This window comes from Gymnoscopelus braueri (assembly GCF_963280865.1).
Source record: "Gymnoscopelus braueri genome assembly, chromosome: 6".
NCBI lineage: Eukaryota > Metazoa > Chordata > Actinopteri > Myctophiformes > Myctophidae > Gymnoscopelus > Gymnoscopelus braueri.
This window is the reverse complement of record NC_137607.1, coordinates 53,301,655-53,320,454: the sequence shown is the minus strand read 5'-3', so window position 1 is coordinate 53,320,454 and position 18,800 is coordinate 53,301,655. Positions and strand designations below refer to the sequence as shown.

The following is an 18,800-nucleotide window of genomic DNA, read 5'->3' as shown; positions in this document are numbered from 1 at the left end:
GTATTAAAGTGTTGCATTGCTTCAGTATACAGAAAGTGACAATATCTGTCAGTCCTAAATGTCCCATTCCATCCTGTCCCTATAGCCAATGGACCTCAGCTGGAATCCCTACTCCTGCGGAGGTCTGGCCTTCTCAGCTCCCAACCTGGTGGAGTGTCTGAGAAAGAATGAGTGTCACCTCACTAGAGAGTTCTTCAATGGGCTGGCTCTTTGTCACACTGTCGTGGCCGAGTGGAAGAAAGGTGAGGGCTCGTGTGTGCGCGTGTATTTCACGCATTTAGAGTTCGACAAAAGGAGATAAATACTGCACAGCTCTCCCCTACATGTGACGTTTTGAACTGTGTAGCTCTTCTTCAGACACTGAACCTCTCACGCTCTATGGAGTGTATGGAATGCATGTGCAAAAGAAACATTTAAAATATTGATTTGATGCTCATATTAACCTTAGGATGTATTACGTTGCTTTTTATTTTCACATGCATTCCATAAATTCCATACGGCGATACAGCAGATGTCAACTTGCGACGGGCATTGCCCCTATTGAGTGAAAGATGAACTGTTTCTAAAATAAATTTAAAAAACATTTTAGTTATAGAGGACAATTATAATGTATTAAGGCATATTTGGCTTATTAGCCAGGGATCCTTTTAAGTCAATTAATATAAGATGTGTATACCGGTATATATATAGTAGTATTTTGCTCATTGAAAGCAAATCAAGAAGTACAACACATCTGCATTTGATGTGAATCAGTAGAACATGGGCCGAAGGTGTAGGCTGAATCCATGGCTATATGTTTATTCTTCCAGGGGCACCAGTCTACCAGTCTGCGTCCCCTGATGAGGAGGCTCTTGTTGGGGCAGCCAGAGAGATGGGCTTTGTCTTCCTCTCCAGGACCAGAGAATCACTGACCATCAGTGAGCTGGGTATCACTAAGGAGTACCAGCTGTTGGCACTGCTGGACTTCACCAGCCAGAGAAGGCGCATGTCTGTACTGGGTGAGAGAGGACCCAGAAGATATGTTATTATTTATGATAACAACAATAGATTGACAATAACAACATACAATATATTAATAACATAAACCGCAAGCTCAACAACATGAAATACGTAATTGAACAATAATTGGTGAAAATATGAATAAAATAATTACATTAGCATACTGTTGAATTGCTGTATTCTAATGTGGTGGAAGGCATTAATGCATAGTCAAGGGTTAACAAATATCTCTTGTTTTACTGAATTTATTATTATTTGCATTAATTCATTCATTAATTCTTACAATTTCCAGGCCTTTTATTACCTTTAACCAAGTAAAGGCATTATTTTTGAAAGCATAGGTTAAGCATGCAGGTGACCCATATAAGAAGTAAAAATACTGCTTGTTAATAATAATAATATACTGTATCTTTCATTACTGTGTTTTCACAGACAATTTTAGCGCTACTACTCTACTAAAATTATCATATTTCTCTCTTCTAATCTTTGTCCTCCCAATCATGCTAATGCATCCCTCTCTCTGTCAATCATCTTCTCCTATTGATGAATAGTCCATAATGTATTGATGTGTGTGTGTAGCACAGTGACCGTTGCTCTGTGCATTGTTTTCAGTGCGAGACCCAGAGGGAGGGCTGAAGCTCTACTCCAAAGGGGCTGACCTAGTGATTCTGGAGAGACTGCAGACAGACGATCCACATCGGGAGGGCACCGACAAATTCCTGGAGGTAAAACCAGTGATTCTCAACCTGGGCCCCCAAACCATTGGCAAAACACTAAGATTTGAATGATGATGACATTAAAATTGTAGGTGCCAAAATACCCAAGTTAACCCATTAAGACCGGGAACGCATCTGTGTAATTTTAGATTTCTTTGCTATGAGCTTGTAGATCTGCTATTTTTGAAAAAATGTTGGAACATTTGTAACTCAAATCTTTGCTTCTGGTGGTCCCTGGAGCAAAATATTTTGGGATATTTTTGGGCGGTGTAGCCGCCCCTATAAGTGGGGTTGGAACACCTCATTAGTATTAGTTTCCTGCGCTGTGATTGGCCCATTTGTAGACCCCTAGCTGTACTGTGATTGGCTGACTCTATTGGCTGACTCTATTCAGCACTGTGATTGGCTAGCGAGACACATGATGACATTAATAACCTATAAATAGGATTATGCACTTCCAAAAGTCCTTTTTTTTTGGAAGTGAGCTTCCATCACTATGATGACCACTGTGATGACCACACCGCCCACTTCACACTGGGTGTGATTTTTGGGCGGTGAAACCGCCCCTATAAGTGAGATTTGGAAAAATGTACATTTTCCTGCGCTGTGATCTGGGCCCAGGAAATTAGTAGAATTATCCTGCGCTGTGATTGGCCAATCACAGTCTATTCAGGACTGTGATTGGCCAGTGTCACATGACACATGTGCATAGCCCTATATAAGCAACCATAACTTGAAAAAAACCAAAATTTGGTTTTTTTCAAGTTATGGTTTTGTCCATCATAAAGAGTGTTTCAATAAATGTATTTATCTTTTGTACATCATTGGTTGACTCCATTCAGTATTGTGGTTAGCTAGGAAGACACCGCCCACTTCACACAGGGTGTGATTTTTTATTTCTTATACATGTTTTTCAAAAAACTGTCAGCCTCAGGTCTGGGTTATTAACTTGCACGTCTTTAAAAAAATAGTCCATTCCAAAGTACATTTTCTTCATTTATTAAAACTAAAAGAAAATTCCAAAAGTAATCAGTAATCAAACTAAAGCTGTAAGGAAAACATTTCTGGGCAATCCTCAGCTGTCTTTCCACTTCTTTATGTTTGTACTGATTTTCCCATTAAGACCGGGAACGCATCTGTTTGACATTTATGGGCGGTGTAACTATAAGTGGGGTTGGGACACCTCGTTAGTATTAGTTTCCTGCACTGTGATTGGCCCACTTTCCTGTACTGTGATTGGCTGACTCTATTGGCTGACTCTATTCAGCACTGTGATTGGCTAGCGAGACACATGATGACATTAATAACCTATAAACAGGCCTATTTGTGTCTCACCCATCTGATCAGATGGGTGAGACGCAAATAGGCCTGTCACAATTATTACATCGTCTAATCGCAATTATTTGAGATAATCGAAATTATTTTTGCATAATCGTCGTAATCGTCTACATGTTGAAAAAGTTCACTAATTTTCAAATATAAAAATATGCAGATATAGCAGATCTACAAGCTTACAACACATCAATTTGTGACGTGTTGTAAGCTTGTAGATCAGCTATTTCTGTGTATATGTATAAAATTGAAATACATACATATTGTTAATAATTTCTTTGTATATTTAAGTTATTTGTCATATCTGCCCTGTGCAATTTTTCATTATGAAGCCTAAAAGGCAAACAGATTTTTTTATTTTATTCATATGTTCCAATGTTCGATGCCAAAAACACAATTAAATCGTTAATCGCAATTATTTGAGTGACAATAAATCGTCAACTTAAATTTGTAATCAGCCCTATAGCCGCAAATGCTTTTGAGATTTAGTGGGCCTTGATCCAGGACATGTTGAGAACCACTGTGGTAAACTCTTCTATACTGCTCCTTTCACACCAAAAGCATTTGTATTAGGTTTGAGACAGTGACTTAATTTTTTCGAGTGTAAAATAATGATGTTATATAATGAGCATCACACTCATATGGTATCTTCCCTGTCCTCTTCTTTGTGCTTGAAGCTGAATTGGGGTCCTGCAAATCAAAAGCCAGGTTGTCAATCACCTGAGAGTGTGCAATGCCTAATTAAGGATCAGTTAAAACTTTTACATCGCAATCGATACAATTTTGAAAAGCAAGATGAGGCTTGTAATCCCTGATCAGCACTCCCACTGAGGCAATTTGATGCATACCTGCATAAACATATTGAAGATCTATCACGCGTTGTTGTTTTTTTCCTCCTTTCTATTGATAAAACTCAGTTCCTCAGAGGAGATCCCACGGTGTAACCACCACAATTTACAGTTGTAACATATCAATATAATGTGTTATATTTCTCGTGTCAGTTATTCGCCCAGGTCTGCCTGAGGACTTTGTGCGTGGCGGTTCGATCCGTGCCTGAGGCATTGTGGGGGAAATGGAGCCAAATCATCACCTCCTCTGCCGCCATGGTGACCTCTGACCGCGAGAAGACATTGGAGGAGCTGTATGATGACATGGAGAAAGACCTGCAGGTAGCTTCATGCCTGTCGCGATAGAACATGTCTGATGGTTCATCTGTGGTGTGAACCCCGCATGTGCTCAGCTTACAGTACTGTGCTTCAGTGTTGATTTTGACAGCACATTTTTATTTAGTTTTAGTCATAGTCCTTTGAATACAATTCCATTTAGTTTTAGTCATATTTTAGTCATCTGAAATGTTTTAGTTTTTGTCTAGTTTTAGACTAAATATAAGATTATAGTCGACTAACTCTACAGTTGATTTAGTCGACTAAAATGTATTTTGGCGGTGCCTTGATGGCGTCTTAATGGCTGATTTTACACTTGGTTGCATGCTGAAAATAGCCAATCTACAAGTACTGTAGATCTGCTATTTTCAGAGCGTAACACCCGAGTGCAACCAAACATAAAATGACTTGTCTTTTAGTTCTACTGGATCTCTTCTCCACTAGTCCCTCACTAACATTTTAGTCTAGTTTTTATTTGCTGACGAAATTGACATTATATTTAGTCTAGTTTTAGTCATCGTAGCTTAGTTTTTATTTATTTTTTGTCAGTGAAAAAAGGTAGTCGACAAACATTTTTCGTCATAGTTTTAGTCGATGAAATCAACACTACTGTGCTTTTGTCTTATAAATATAGAGTAGGATGTGTAGACCTGTGGTTCTCAAACATTTTCATGTCAAGGAACCCCACATTGATATGTATTTGGCTGCAGACCCCCATCTTAAAATATGTTGTGCCAGGGACTGCCTCAGAGAAGATTTATGTTAAAATATTTTATTATTATTATTATGATTTATTTTTTCACATTTTTTAAATGAGCTGATCTACAAGCTCACAATGTGTCACATTGCGGTGCATTGTGAGCTTTGTAGATCAGCTATTTTCTGAAGAATAAAATGGGGCTAAAGTGGTAAAACTGATTGCAATGCTATATTAACTAATTCAGCTGGGGATCCCCTGGAACCCCCTCAAGGTCCCCACTTTGAGAACCACTAGTGTAGACGATGAACAGTAGTCAAGTAGAGCATCATCTTCTTTTTGCCTGCTGCTCATATACTTTCACATGATGTGAGGTAGTGTTGATTTTGACAGCAATTTCTTTTTTTTTTTAATCATAGTCAAATCAAATTCCTTTTAGTTTTAGTCACATTTTAGTCACCTGAAATGTTTTACTGTTAGTCTAGTTTTAGACGACTAAATATCATAAGATAATAGTCAACTAAATCTACAGTTGGTTTAGTCGACTAAAATGTATTTTGGCGGTGCCTTGATGGCGTCGTAATGGCTGATTTTACACTTGGCTGAATGCTGAAAATAGCAGATCTACAAGCTCACAACGCGTCGCAGCGCGACGCGTTGTGAGCTTGTAGATCTGCTATTTTCAGAGTGCAACACCAGAGCGCAACCACGCATAAAATTACTTAATTAGTTAGTTCTACTGGATCTCTTCTCCACTAGTCCCTCACTAACATTTTAGTCTAGTTTTTATTTGTTGACGAAATTGTCAATATATTTAGTCTTAGTTTTAGTCATCATAGCCTAGTTTTTATTTATTTATTATTTATTTTTCGTCAGTGAAGAAAGGTAGTCTCGACTAACATTTTTCGTCATAGTTTTAGTCGACGAAATCAACACTGCCGGTCCCCAAGGGAAACCATACCCCTGTGTTTTATCCTTGAGTGTAGTTGCTGGGAGTGACGGCCATAGAGGACCGTCTTCAGGAGGGGGTTCCTGAGACCATCGCTCTACTTCGACAGGCCGGCATAAAAGTATGGGTGCTGACTGGGGACAAAAAAGGTACAGTAAAGAAGCAGGAAGGAACACACAAGGGGAATAGGTTCTTCTCAGTCTGTCTGCAGTATCATTATACACAGTGTCCTGTGTCTGAACAAACAACGTTTTTTTGGCCTCTCTCTCTCTCTCTTGTCTTCCTTTTCTCTCTCTCTCTCTCCCTCTCCCTCTCCCTCTCCCTCTCCCTCTCCCTCTCTCTCTCTCTCATTTCCCACTCCCTCTGTCTTTCCATACAGAGACGGCGGTGAATATTGGATACTCTTGCAAACTACTGGATCCTGATACCAGATTACTGGAAGGGCAGGAGCTGAGGTTAGCAATGATAAAAATACACACACACACACACACACACACACACACACACACACACACACACACACACACACACACACACACACACACACACACACACACGCACACGCACACACATTGATCGCTGTGTGTTTGCTTCCACAGACAGATCCTCCAGTCCTCAGACCCAGGGGTCAGTTTGTCTAAAACCCGGCAGACAGAGATGTGGTGTGTAGACAGGGAGACGGCTGCAGAGAAGACTGCTCTCGTTCTCACCGGAGCCCAGCTGGTAAACAATGAGCTTCAAATAGCCTGCTCATATATTTTTCAAATGACTCGATGTGATCAAAGTACCTTAGCTGGTGTTAGGGGGAGGGAATGGACAGTAGCAGAATTCCAGAAAATGATGATAGCTATAATGCAGATGCAACAGTTTTGCATCACAATCATCACAAGTCCCAAGATTTATTTATACTGTAATATGACGCTGACCTCTGCGTTTATCAATGAATGTACCGTTGTTAAGAACGTCCAGAAGTATTTCTTAGCAGGATGGAAATGAGTTCTATGAACCCTATCTATTTTTGCTTGTAGCTATTTGTTGTGATGTTATAGAGGGTTAAAAGGAGGGGACCAAGTATAGATCCCTGTAGGACCCTGGTCAACAAGGTAAATAGGTTTGAAGTGGTTAAAATTGTACTTAGAGTGACACAATATACGTATAGACAGACAGACAAACACACGCACACAGATAGCCTCATTACAATCGCATTGCATCGCTTTGTGGCTGCACTTTGTGAGACTTGTTTTGTGCAGGTTAGCGTCTCCTTTAGTTTTAGTTTTTGTAATGTAACAAACTAAAATATTGAAATTAAATCAAGCGTAGCCATATTTCACATCAAACTATTAATTTGGTGATGCCTCATTCATACAAGTTGATGCTTTTAATTGCGGTGAAAAATCGATTTTGTTTGGAGAAGAAAAGAAAACACGACACAAATGGCCGTTTGAATTAATGTGAATTAATCACACAAAATAAACGCTCCTGATGTGTCAGGACCTTTCAGAGTAACAGACCCCTGATGGAAAGGTCCTGTTTGAGATCTACTTTCTTCCTGGTGTAAAAGTCCCATTGGAATACGAGCGTCAGCTAAACGCCCCACCAATTTAACTTGGATGACCTTAACTCTACTCTCTCTTTGATGCGCTGTCCTCTGTCCCAGGCGGATTTTCACAGCCAACCAGAGTGGGGCGCCATGTTCATGAAGTTGGCTCAGCAGTGTCAGTCGGTTGTGTGCTGCCGGGTGACACCGCTGCAGAAGGCTGACATTGTTACCTTGGTCAGAAGTCACACCAAGTCAGTCACCATGGCCATCGGAGATGGCGCCAATGATGTCAACATGATAAAGAGTAAGCTGGATGATCGGTTCCAATGTCAAATGTAATTAACCCTTTAAGACCGGGAAAGCATAATTTGTGTCATTTTAAGATTTCTTTGGCTATTCAAAAATAGCAGATATACAAGCTCATAGTGTCGCGCTATGAGTGTGTAGATCTTTGAAAGAGCTTGTAGATATTTGAAAAATCGTGAACATTTTTTAAAATCTTGGAATATATATTTTTTAAAGCGAACATTTGTAAAATATTTAGTTCCAGGGACCACTAGAAGCAAAGATTTGAGTTGCAAATGCCCTATTTGCAAAAATATTCATGATTTTTACAAAAATTGCAGATCTACAAGCTCTGCCGCGCAATGAGCTTGTATATCTGCTATTTTTGAATTGCCAAAGAAATCTAAAATGACAGAGATGCGTTCCCGGATTGAATGGGTTAATGGTGTACTGTAGTTGGTTTTAATTTTGTATTCTTTGTGTTTTTTAATGTGATTTTCTCTCTCACCTGCTAGCGGCTCACATAGGCGTAGGGCTGATGGGAGTAGAGGGCGGTCAGGCGGTACAGAATGCAGACTTTTCGTTGGCCCAGTTCAGATTTCTACAGAGGCTGCTATTGGTCCACGGCCGTTGGTCATACCGTCGCATCTCCTTCTTCCTGCGTTACTTCCTGTACAAGACCACCTGCTTCGCTCTCGTCCACATCTGGTTTGGTTTCTACAACGGCTTCAGTGCTCAGGTTAGATAACAAGAGGCCGAAAGTGAAATGTTCAAGCAGTCAGTTTCAGGAATGCAAAAAAAAAACAAATATACAGGACTTATAACTAGGCCTGTTACAATTATTACATAATCGTCTAATCGCAATTATTTGAGATAATCACAATTATTTTTGCATAATCGTCATAATCGTTTCCATTTTGAAAAATGCTTGTAGATCGGCTATTTCTGCTTTCTTTTACATGTATAAAAGTATTAAATATGTCAATAATTTATTTGAATATTTCAGTTATTTGTCATATCTGCTCTGTGCAATTTTTTATTACGAAGCCTATAAGGCTGCATTTGTTCCAACACACAATTAAATCATTAATCGCAATTATTTGAGTGACAATTAATCGTCAACTTAAATTTGTAATCGTGACAGCCCTACTTCTAACAATTAGAAATCTGACACTGCTGCAGTACAAGTTTGCATTATGGGTACAGTCAAGCTGACCTCGACCGCATTCCTCTGTTCCTCTCCTGCAGAGCATGTATGAGAACTGGTTCATTGCTCTATACACGTCTTTCTACACGTCATATCCAATTGTGAGCCTGGCCATCTTTGATCAGGTGAGACAGAAACTGAGAAGAAATTTGAGAAAGCTGCAGAACAGTCCGGTCCAGCTGCACTGGCCATCTATCTCCTTGTGTCCCCTTTTTGGCTCATTGAACATTCACCAGTCCTTAAGATATTAGTGTTCAACAGTAACATGGACTATGACACAAACAAAAAGACTAGTTATCTTCCATTCTGTCTGTCTGTCTGTCTGTCTGTCTGTCTCTCTCTCTCTCTCTCTCTCTCTCTCTCTCTCTCTCTCTCTCTCTCTCTCTCTCTCACTCACACTCACACTCACACTCACACTCACACTCACACTCACACTCACACTCACTCTCTCTCTCTCTCTCTCTCTCTCTCTCTCTCTCTCTCTCTCTCTCTCTCTCTCTCTCTCTCTCTCTCTCTCTCTCTCTCTCAGGATGTCGGGGTAGAGGGCAGCCTGAAATGGCCAGAGTTGTACCATGTTGGCCAGAAATATGGGCTCTTCAACGCGCGGATAATGACAGCAACACTCCTGCATTCCGTCTGGACGTCCCTCGTTCTCTTCTTCATCCCCTTAGGAGTCTGGCAAGACTCAGGACGCGACTTCCAGACCATGGCTTTCACCGTCGCCATGGGAGCGTTTTTTACCGCCAACACTGAGGTCAGAGGTCAAAATGTTTCCTGGGTTGGATGGACTGAAGCTTCTGTGAAGGACTTTTGCTTTGCTGTTAACCACTTGAACCCCAACACGCCTATTGTAGGGGGAACTTTTAGCAAAAATAGCAGATCTACAAGCTTCGGTTGCTGCTACATTGATTGGACTAGGCTAGGGCTACAACTATCGATTACTTTTTTGATTAATTGAATAATCGACATGCGTGTTTTTTTTATATCAATGAATCTATTAACAACTTAAGCTTTATTTTATATTTCGTCACACAATGGTGTCATGCAAAAATTGTTTAAAATAGCTTTAGCTTTTTCTCTTTTTTTTTGCTTTTCGCCTAATGACATGCCCAAAATAGGGATAGATTATTAATCATTTATTTAATGAAATTATATTGCTTATTTTTTATATTTATATTTTATATCGCTTAAATAGATTAGTTTGATTACCTGTTGCACCCCTAGATTGGACTACTGTCATAGACAGGAAAACTGTTGTTCAGGGACTGTAGTTGCAACTCTGCTCTTTTGACATGTAATGAGAATGAAGTGCCCACTCTTCTTAACCACTTAAGACTTACATACTTTCTCAAATAGCACGTTGTGAACTTGTAGATCTAGTATCTTCCTAAATATGATCGTAATCTGATTATATTGTTTGTCTGGGTTTGATTTGTAAAGGACAGTGTTGGGACATTTTATTAACTTCTTCCTTGACAAAAACACAGTTAATGTGGTTAACATATTTTTTTTCAAATTACATCATTAAATTGTGATATTCTCAAACATAAATATCAAACATCTCAGACAGTCTACATTTCCCAAAAATTCAATGCATGTATTTATTACAGTCTGACCAGAAGCAGGGATGAAACATAACCCAACCTCAATAAAGTTGAATAACCAGAAAGGGGAGATACGCAGATACCAAAAGCAGAGGCGTGGGTCAGTAAACGTAAGCGTGGTGTCTGTGATTGTTTGTGCCAGGTGTTGCAGTACACCAGACACTGGACCGGCTGGAATGTAGCAGCTGTGGTCCTCAGTATACTGCTCTTCTTCATCGCCACCATCATCACTCAAAGCACCCCGATGTTCCATGGATCACCCAGCCAGTACTTCTTCGTTGGTAGGTCTCTCCTTCACTCACACGGGACTACAGGGCTGCAACTGTCCATTATTTTCTTAGCGATTATCCTAAAGATTCTAACTTTTCTGTTGGGCAGAAACCTCATATTTCCGTATAGATTTTTTTGGGGGGGTAAATTAATGCCCTTCTTGATCATACTACAGCGTCACACAAAAGTATCAATAGTAGCAGATCCACAAGCTTGAAACGCGGCGCGAAGCAACTGCTACTTTTACAACAACAAAAAATGGAATCCTGAAAAGTAACAGTTTTGGACATATGAGGTTTCCACCCGACAGAGACGACGATATAAAATACAGTATATTGGCCATTTATTGAAATAAATGTTTTCCATTGTGTTTTCAGCTGATTTGGGTGTTTTTTTCTGTGTGTGTGTGTGCGCTTCTGGACAGGTGTGTTTACTGAGGCCTTTACTGATCCAGTTGTGTGGCTCACTGCTCTGCTGACAGCCTGGGTGGCCGTGCTTCCTTCAGTAATGACCAACACTGTCATGATCCTCACTCACAGCAGACACAGGGTAATAATACGTGTATGTGTGCCTGTGCGCACGTGATGCAGAATTTATACTCCGTCATATGAGCGTTGTGAGCTTGTACATCCGCTGCCTGCAACACCATCGTATGTTGAAGTATAAATCAGGCTTTAGGGAGAGAAAGAGAGACTCAATGGGAAACATACACATGAATATTCATCATCAATAAGCACGGTGTCCAAAACCAGCATCTAACATAATGGTTGCAGAAGAGAGACTTAACAGACAGGCCTGTAATAACTGGCCGACATTTGATTTCTTCCCATGTCTGTGCCGTGTACATATACTACCTTAAGCCATTAAAACCGGGAAAGAATTTGTGAGAACAGTGGTTTAGATTAGAACAATGGTTCTCAAAAATAGCAGATATACAAGCTCGCAGCGCGTCACTTCGTGCTGCGCTGCAAACTTGTACATCTGCTATTTTTTAACATTTTTGAAAAATCGTGAAAGAAAAATGTTGAATATTTTAGATTCATTTTTTTAACACAAATCCTGTCTTCTGGGGGGTACCTGGAACAAAACATTTTCAGATGGGGGGGGGGGGGTTGCGGCCAAATACATAATCATTTGGGGGTCCTTGGCACGAAAAAGTTTGAGAACTACTGACTTAGAAGACATTTTGTAGAATCGGCCTCAGGTCTTAATGGGTTAAGCCTCATTTATACTTGGTGGGTCGTCGATATTAGACATTACTTAGAAACGATGGCTGATCTTCTTGTGCCCTTCTTGGGCATTATTATACTCGTAGGTCCACAGCCAGCAGCAAGTGGAGTTGAAGTCAAAGGTCTTCCAAAGAGGCGGTCGCAGCCGCCGCTCTACCTATGCCATGTCTCAGGGCGAGGGGATGGGACGCATCCTCACCTCTGGGACCAGCCTCTGCACTGCAGTGGAAGGACGGGTAACTGCAAGTAATGATCCCACTGACTCACAAGGACAAACTCACACTGTGGAGAATGGGGACGCGCCAAGCCACGAGAAACCAAATGGTCAACCAATACTACGAGAATTATGAATATGTAATGATGTTTAATGTTCTTATATAATATGAATGACTAACTTGATACGGAACAGATTATTTACATAGCAGCTTAAATTTTTGGCAGATTTGTTAACTGTGTATTCTTTCCTAATCTTTTGTATGATCACATTTTCTAAGTAAAACATAAAATATACACACAAAGGGACTCATTTTGTTACTTTCATACACGGACAGTTAACCATCACACACAGTGACTCTGTCATCTTTTCTTCTGTTGTTAAGGCACAATTCTTTACTTTTCAAGATCTTCAAGACACAAAACGACACACACATCAACATAATATGAAGTAGATGCTGGACAAAGAAATACATCCACAGTAAAATCCTGAGTGTTCCTTAATCTCAGAGTGTAAACCTGGACCCATTAGAGTTAACCCATTAAGACCTGAGGCCGATTCTACAAATGCCTCCTAAATCAGTAGTTGTCACACTTCCAAGATTTTTCAAAAATGTTCAAAAATAGCAGATTTACAAGCCCGCTCCGCGGCCCAAAGTGACGCGCTGTGAGCTTGTATATCTGCTATTTTTGAATAGCCAACACAACAATCTAAAATGACACAGGTTTTAATGGGTTAAACTAAGGGATTTTAGCTGTGTAGCAAAATAAAGGAAGGCCTACTCCCTAAATGTAACTGTGCTGAAATAACAATCAGACAAACTGGGCAGGGTTGTTTTACAATTGTTTTATTTGTTAATTTATTTCAAAACACGCAATTTTTACCCATATTATCCTTTTAAGTTTTTATTTTTCTGTAACAGTTATTACTCAGATTTTTTCCTTCTCAAAAGTCTCAACTAGAAGCGAACCTAAAAGTCCTCCACAGGCTCTCCGGCTTCTGCAGAGGGAGGAGGGAAAAGAGGCTCTCTGTCCATACGCTGTGTGTGTGTGTGTGTGTGGTGTGTGTGTGTGTGTGTGTGTGTGTGTCTGTCCATCCTTCACATCATGTAGGACAGTGTATGTTGTGCATGCGTTTGTGTACCTAAATTCTGTGTGTGTGTGTTCTAAGTGCAATAAGTGGAATGTCTACATACCCGTTGAATCACAGGACCCGTAGAGCAGCCCAGAGAGATGAACATTGTCTTATTGGTTCGGTAGCCAGATTGTCATACCTCTGATTTCATCTTTGGTTTTTTAGCAAACACTCTCAAAAGGCAGACTCAACTGCTTCAGCATGTGCCTGTGTGTCTATCTATCTGTCTGTCTCTGTCAGTCTGTCTGTGTGCAATATAAGCCACCTTCTCCAAATGTCGTTGTAAACTAAGTGTACAATGTAAGTGTCTTTGCATTGATTGTGGCCCTTCCTTGGCTCTGGGGACAAAGACAAGCATACATTGTAACATAATGGAGCCATGAGCGAGAGAGGGGGGGGGAGCGGGGTTCATCTGTATGCAAGCGTGGACATGGACTCCATTTTTATGTCAATGGCAGTTGGGGACATTTATGTAAAGCTAATATAATACGACATCAGCAGTCTGGTTTGGTGGAACACTGGGCATTGTAGTGCTCCTCTCTTTCCCAGACACCATCTACTCTACCCTGAGTGACTGGGACTGCTCCACCCACCTTGGGCTTTGGGTAGTAATGTAGAAGTGTAGGGGGTATGTATGGGGGTCATGGAGGCTAAAGTGTATGTTGAGGTGAGGCGGGCGGGGGGGACGGGTTGTACACTCTGACCCAGCAGCAACGATTAAGATTGGGGGGTCAGGTGTTTGCATAGTTTTCTGTGCAAAAGCCACCAACCGGAGCCACTTTTATTCCTCGCGGCTGGCTACATCATCGTAAGATCAGCAGGAAACAGTGGTGGGTGGTGGGAAATGTGGTCTTTGTATACCGCAGGGCTTTTTTTTTTTTAATGCTCATGCACTGCACTGCATTGACTGGACTGCGTCCCCTTGACGCAGCGCTTAGGCAGTGAGAGCACAGGAGTGCACGGTGGAAATGTGACAGGGATGGGGGGACGTTGGGATTCCGCATATGTCTGAGTTCAGTTCTGGAGTGGAGTGGTGTTATTAGCACGGGGCGTTCAAGTAGGCTCATGTCAAGGTAGAGGGAAACTGATGATGCGCGAGATTGCAGCACGACTCTGTTAGGAGCCGGGCGGCAATGAGCTGATGGAATTTACGCGTGTGACTGAGTGAGTGAGTGTGTGGGCTGGTGAAGTGACAATGGCAGAGGGGCAGTTGTTTTGGCAGTCGGGCACCACCACAGCTTGGCACAACTTCAGAGAGCCTCTTTTCCTTTTGATTTTCTTTTTTCTTTTGTTTTTTCCTCCCTTCTGGCCTGCCCTCTCTCTACCTTTTTCTTGTTTTGAAACTGATTGTCTTCTACCATCACAAAGACACTTGGTTCTGATTGATTAACAGGTAACAGAAGAGGGAGAGCACAGTGCGACTGGGGGTGTCTACATCAGTCCCATTGGCAACCTTCTATCCCACAGGGAAATGACACATACATATGCTGTTTGACAGTAGATGATGAGAGCATTTCTGGTTGGAGGGGTCAGTTGCCAAGTAGTACTGTGGTTGGTCGGTCATTCAGTCATTTTGTAAGAAATGTTTTTTTCCGCAAATTTTCGCATGACAAATATTGCAACCCAAAGTAAAGGAACATTAAAAAAAGAAGAAAAGAAAGAAAAACAAATCAAAAAATAAATTAAATTCACTTGTTTTCCACATAGATACAAATGCACACACGTACACTGATCAAAAAAGCATGTAAGACAGACATACAGTTATTTCGGGGCTGCCCGGGCCTGTGTGAGTGTGTGTCCCTCTGATTAACTCCAAGCAAACAACCCGTCCTTGGAAAAGCAAGACACACATTTTCAGGAACCCGAGTCAGGACCCCAAGCTGAGGAATGAAGATTGAACGTTATTGATTGGAGGAGAGGAATTTGACCTCCCCCAGAACACACTGCCCCCTACTGTCTGGATTTATATACATCAAAGAAACATTGGGGGAGGAAGGGGAGAGGGTTGCAACAATACATGCACACAACCAGTGAATCGAACAGTGACAGAAATTCTAAAAACAAGGACCCCTCCAACGCCTAAAACCCAAATTCCCACCCACTTTTTTTTCCCCCTTCTTTTTTTTTTCTTTTTCTTTTTTTGATATCCAAAATATTCCCCAACCCACCTCCACCCACTCCCAGGCCTTTCCTTCCTCCTCCTCCTCCCCACAAAATCACAGGTCATTCCTGTTGGTCTATACAGTTATACAATATCCATGCAGAAAAGAAAAAGGTGCACCTCCTTTCCAGTAGGAGGTGCTGGTCTTAGTCTAAGAACATCAGGAGCACTTGTACACACCCAGGAACCTTCAAAAGTAACTGTGAAATCTTTTTTTTTCTTTTTCTTCAGAGAAAAGACGACTTAAAGGCAGAAGAAAGCTTACAATGAGTAAAAGATTATTCCTCATTTTGATTATTCTTCAAATGTTTTGAAATGTTTTTTAATTCAGCCCAAATCCATCATTATTGTCTTTTTTTGTTTGTTTGCTTTTGACTATCCCTGCCTTTGAGAGCAACAAGCATATCGTCTGAATTGTAATAAGGTTAGCTCTGTCTCTCTCTCTCTCTCTCTCTCTCTCTCATAGCATGCCTTCTGTCTCTTCTTTTCTCATGTTACCTTTCACAGAAACATTCACAATGTCTTTTCCATTTTTGAAAACAGTTAAGTACATGCCGTAGCAAAACAAAATGAGAGAGAACATACGAGAGAAATGAGCAAACGGATAAAAAGAATTTTTAACAGTATAAAGCTTCAAGTCACAAGTTCCAAAACTAACTATCATAGTATCATAGTTTCATAATCATTGTTATCATTAGCAGTATTATTTTCAGTTAAATTACATAAACTTTACATGAAAGGTTTTTGAGGTATTTCAGAATTAATTGTCAACACACGCCTACCAAGTCTTTAGCACTAGCCAGGGGGAGAGGTTCAACTGAACAGATGAGGTGGAGGGAGGAGAGGATTTGTGTCTTAATTGTCAATGACTGTCCCACACTATTCTAGTGCAGCCTCTGTGCTTGCACATCGTGGAGAGAGAGAGAGAGAGAGAGATACTTTTAGTGGTAAAGTATTACAACTACAATGTGCTTAACAGCCTCTACCATCTTACCTCCCCTCTCTCTGTTACACAAAAATATCTCTGTGGAGAGAGAGGTAAAGTGGCCAAGAGACGGTATTTAAGCAACACTGGACAATGAAAAAATGAAAGGCTGTGAGCGAGCTACCATAAGGTCAACTATACAGTAACAAAGACAATCGACAGCTTAAGGAGTAACATTATTTTGTTTCAAATAAATAGTGTATAGAAAATGTTTTATAGACTTTCTACATGATAAAGTGCTTGTATTCTAGTGTATGAAGATGGAAAGTCAATATGGAGAAAATGCTGACACAGCCCCCACTCTGCGTCCCTCTCTTTGCCCCCCCCCCCCCATTTCTGTCCATCTAATTATGGGTGTATTGTCTAAATGTATGTTTATAAATGGGTGTGCATGTGTGCGTGCATGCACCGTGTGTGTATCCGGTGCAGTCCCACCCGTGGTTGAAGGGAAAAGGCACTCAACTCTTATCTGCAAGGTAGCCACCTCCTCTTGTATGGCACGATGCAGTCTGACTGCACTGTATAGTGTGTGTGTGTGTGTGTGTGCGCATGTGTGTGTATGTGTGTGTAAACAGTAAAATCCTATGTGTTAAATTAACTCTGAGAGTATAAAAATGTACATTTGTACACTCTCAGAGTTACAAATGAATAAAATAAAACCAAATGGATACATTTAGGATTTTGCTGCGCAGGTTTAGGTTATAATCAGTGTGTCTATCAGTTATGGTATTGAACAGGGGGGGGTCTCTATTTGGTTTGTGTTGTGTCCCCCTAGGCAGTTTAGGACCGGTAGGCAGGAGTATCTTTGGTATCGGTGGCGGTTTCACAAACCACTCAGCTTAGTGAGGTAGCCACATTGGTTCTCTCACTACAAACAAATGTCATTTTGTCAGCCTATAATATCTAGAGCTGAATCTAGCTATGTACCTCTATATGCTTGCTGAACGGCGTACCACAAATCTATTTAAACTCATCATCCTTTGGTGACTTTTAACTCACTGCTTACAGCAACATGAAGTTAGTTAGTACTCCCTCCCCCTCTACCCCCCCCCCCCCCCCTTACAATGACCATCTCTTATCTAATCGGCACAGCTAATCTGATCTGACTACATTGTTGGAAATGCTACAGTTGCATTTTTTTAAGACCATACAGATAGCTTTTAAGTCCCTCCCTTCACCCCCTCCCCTCACCTACCACCCTCCCCCCAATGCACACTGAATCAGCAAGGACATTTGGAGGTCATGTTTTGTACCCACTCCCTCCCTCCTTTTCATTATACCCCATTTTTGGAGCTCAGCTTTAAAAGGCGGCTGAAATGACCACAGTTCAGACATAAAATGCCAAAAGAGAGAGAGAACACATCCGTCTTTCATTCTTCTCTTCCACAGCTCCCTGTTTTTTTTTTTCTTTCTCATGGGAAATGTCTCCTCCGAGTCAATATTCACATAGAATGCAAAAAAATATGTCCTTCATTGGCCTCGGTCCTTGTCTCTCCCCTCCTTTTTTTTCCTTTTAAAAAGTCCTTTCTTTTTTCCTTTTTTATTTTGATTTATCAACAAGGTGCCTTACTTCTGCACAACAGAGCACAATAGTAACAAGAAATAGAAACTTTGTGTCTATGGTACTAATTAAATACCCGCATCAATATTATAGAGAGAAAGAGAGAAAGAGGGGGGAAACAGTGGGGTATTTAGAGGGACAGAGGAGGTAGAACCAAAGACAGAATGAGAGAAAGATTTTCTTCTGTTTTCAAAATGCGTGTCCAGTTTGGTAACACATACTTGTTATACCTTTTGTCAGTTGAGGTTTGGTTTTGTACGCCTTAAAATCTCGTTCATTGTTTTTTTGTTTTTACTAAAAAAGTATATTCTAATTCAGTTAAAAGTTGATTGTTGGTTGCTATGGCACATACCGCCCGTCATCAGTAAGGAGTGGGGACACACTGTAGCTGTGTGTGAACGTTGTACCATATTCTCTGATTAGCATTAAGGCAGTTAGCATTGGCACACATTTTTGTAGCATTTTGACGGTCAAGAGTGGTAGTTGATTACAGAAAACCCATGTGTGGGGGTCTGTCCAGGAGGCGATTTGCATTAGATCAAATCGTATTTTCATAATTCACTCCAAATCCTGATTGTTAATTTAAATCTGAGAGTGTACACTCTCTGTACATTCTCAGAGTTACATATGGATAAATTAACACTGAGGATTTGTAAGTGTAGAAGGATAACTGAAGGAATAAACCAAATTAATAAATAGATGATGGGATTTGGGTCAGAAACCTTTGATTTGTCAAAACATTAAGCCTCCCGAA

General features: G+C 40.7%; 1 protein-coding gene across 1 annotated transcript in view; it reads left to right on the top strand.

Moving 5' to 3' along the window:
- atp8b3 (ATPase phospholipid transporting 8B3) overlaps positions 1-12,412 on the top strand; it is a gene marked incomplete at its 5' end in the record, with an annotated part of 31,392 nt that extends 18,980 nt beyond the window's left edge. Inside the window, 14 exons of the mRNA XM_080430643.1 lie at positions 86-242; positions 810-998; positions 1,612-1,724; positions 4,049-4,216; positions 5,894-6,005; positions 6,236-6,311; positions 6,456-6,579; positions 7,514-7,700; positions 8,197-8,420; positions 8,930-9,013; positions 9,418-9,642; positions 10,635-10,773; positions 11,187-11,311; positions 12,078-12,412. Coding sequence (XP_080286769.1) covers positions 86-242; positions 810-998; positions 1,612-1,724; positions 4,049-4,216; positions 5,894-6,005; positions 6,236-6,311; positions 6,456-6,579; positions 7,514-7,700; positions 8,197-8,420; positions 8,930-9,013; positions 9,418-9,642; positions 10,635-10,773; positions 11,187-11,311; positions 12,078-12,341 — 2,187 coding nt within the window. The 3' untranslated portion in view covers positions 12,342-12,412. The remainder of the gene's footprint in view (positions 1-85; positions 243-809; positions 999-1,611; positions 1,725-4,048; positions 4,217-5,893; positions 6,006-6,235; positions 6,312-6,455; positions 6,580-7,513; positions 7,701-8,196; positions 8,421-8,929; positions 9,014-9,417; positions 9,643-10,634; positions 10,774-11,186; positions 11,312-12,077) is intronic.
- Positions 12,413-18,800: the final 6,388 nt, after the last annotated feature.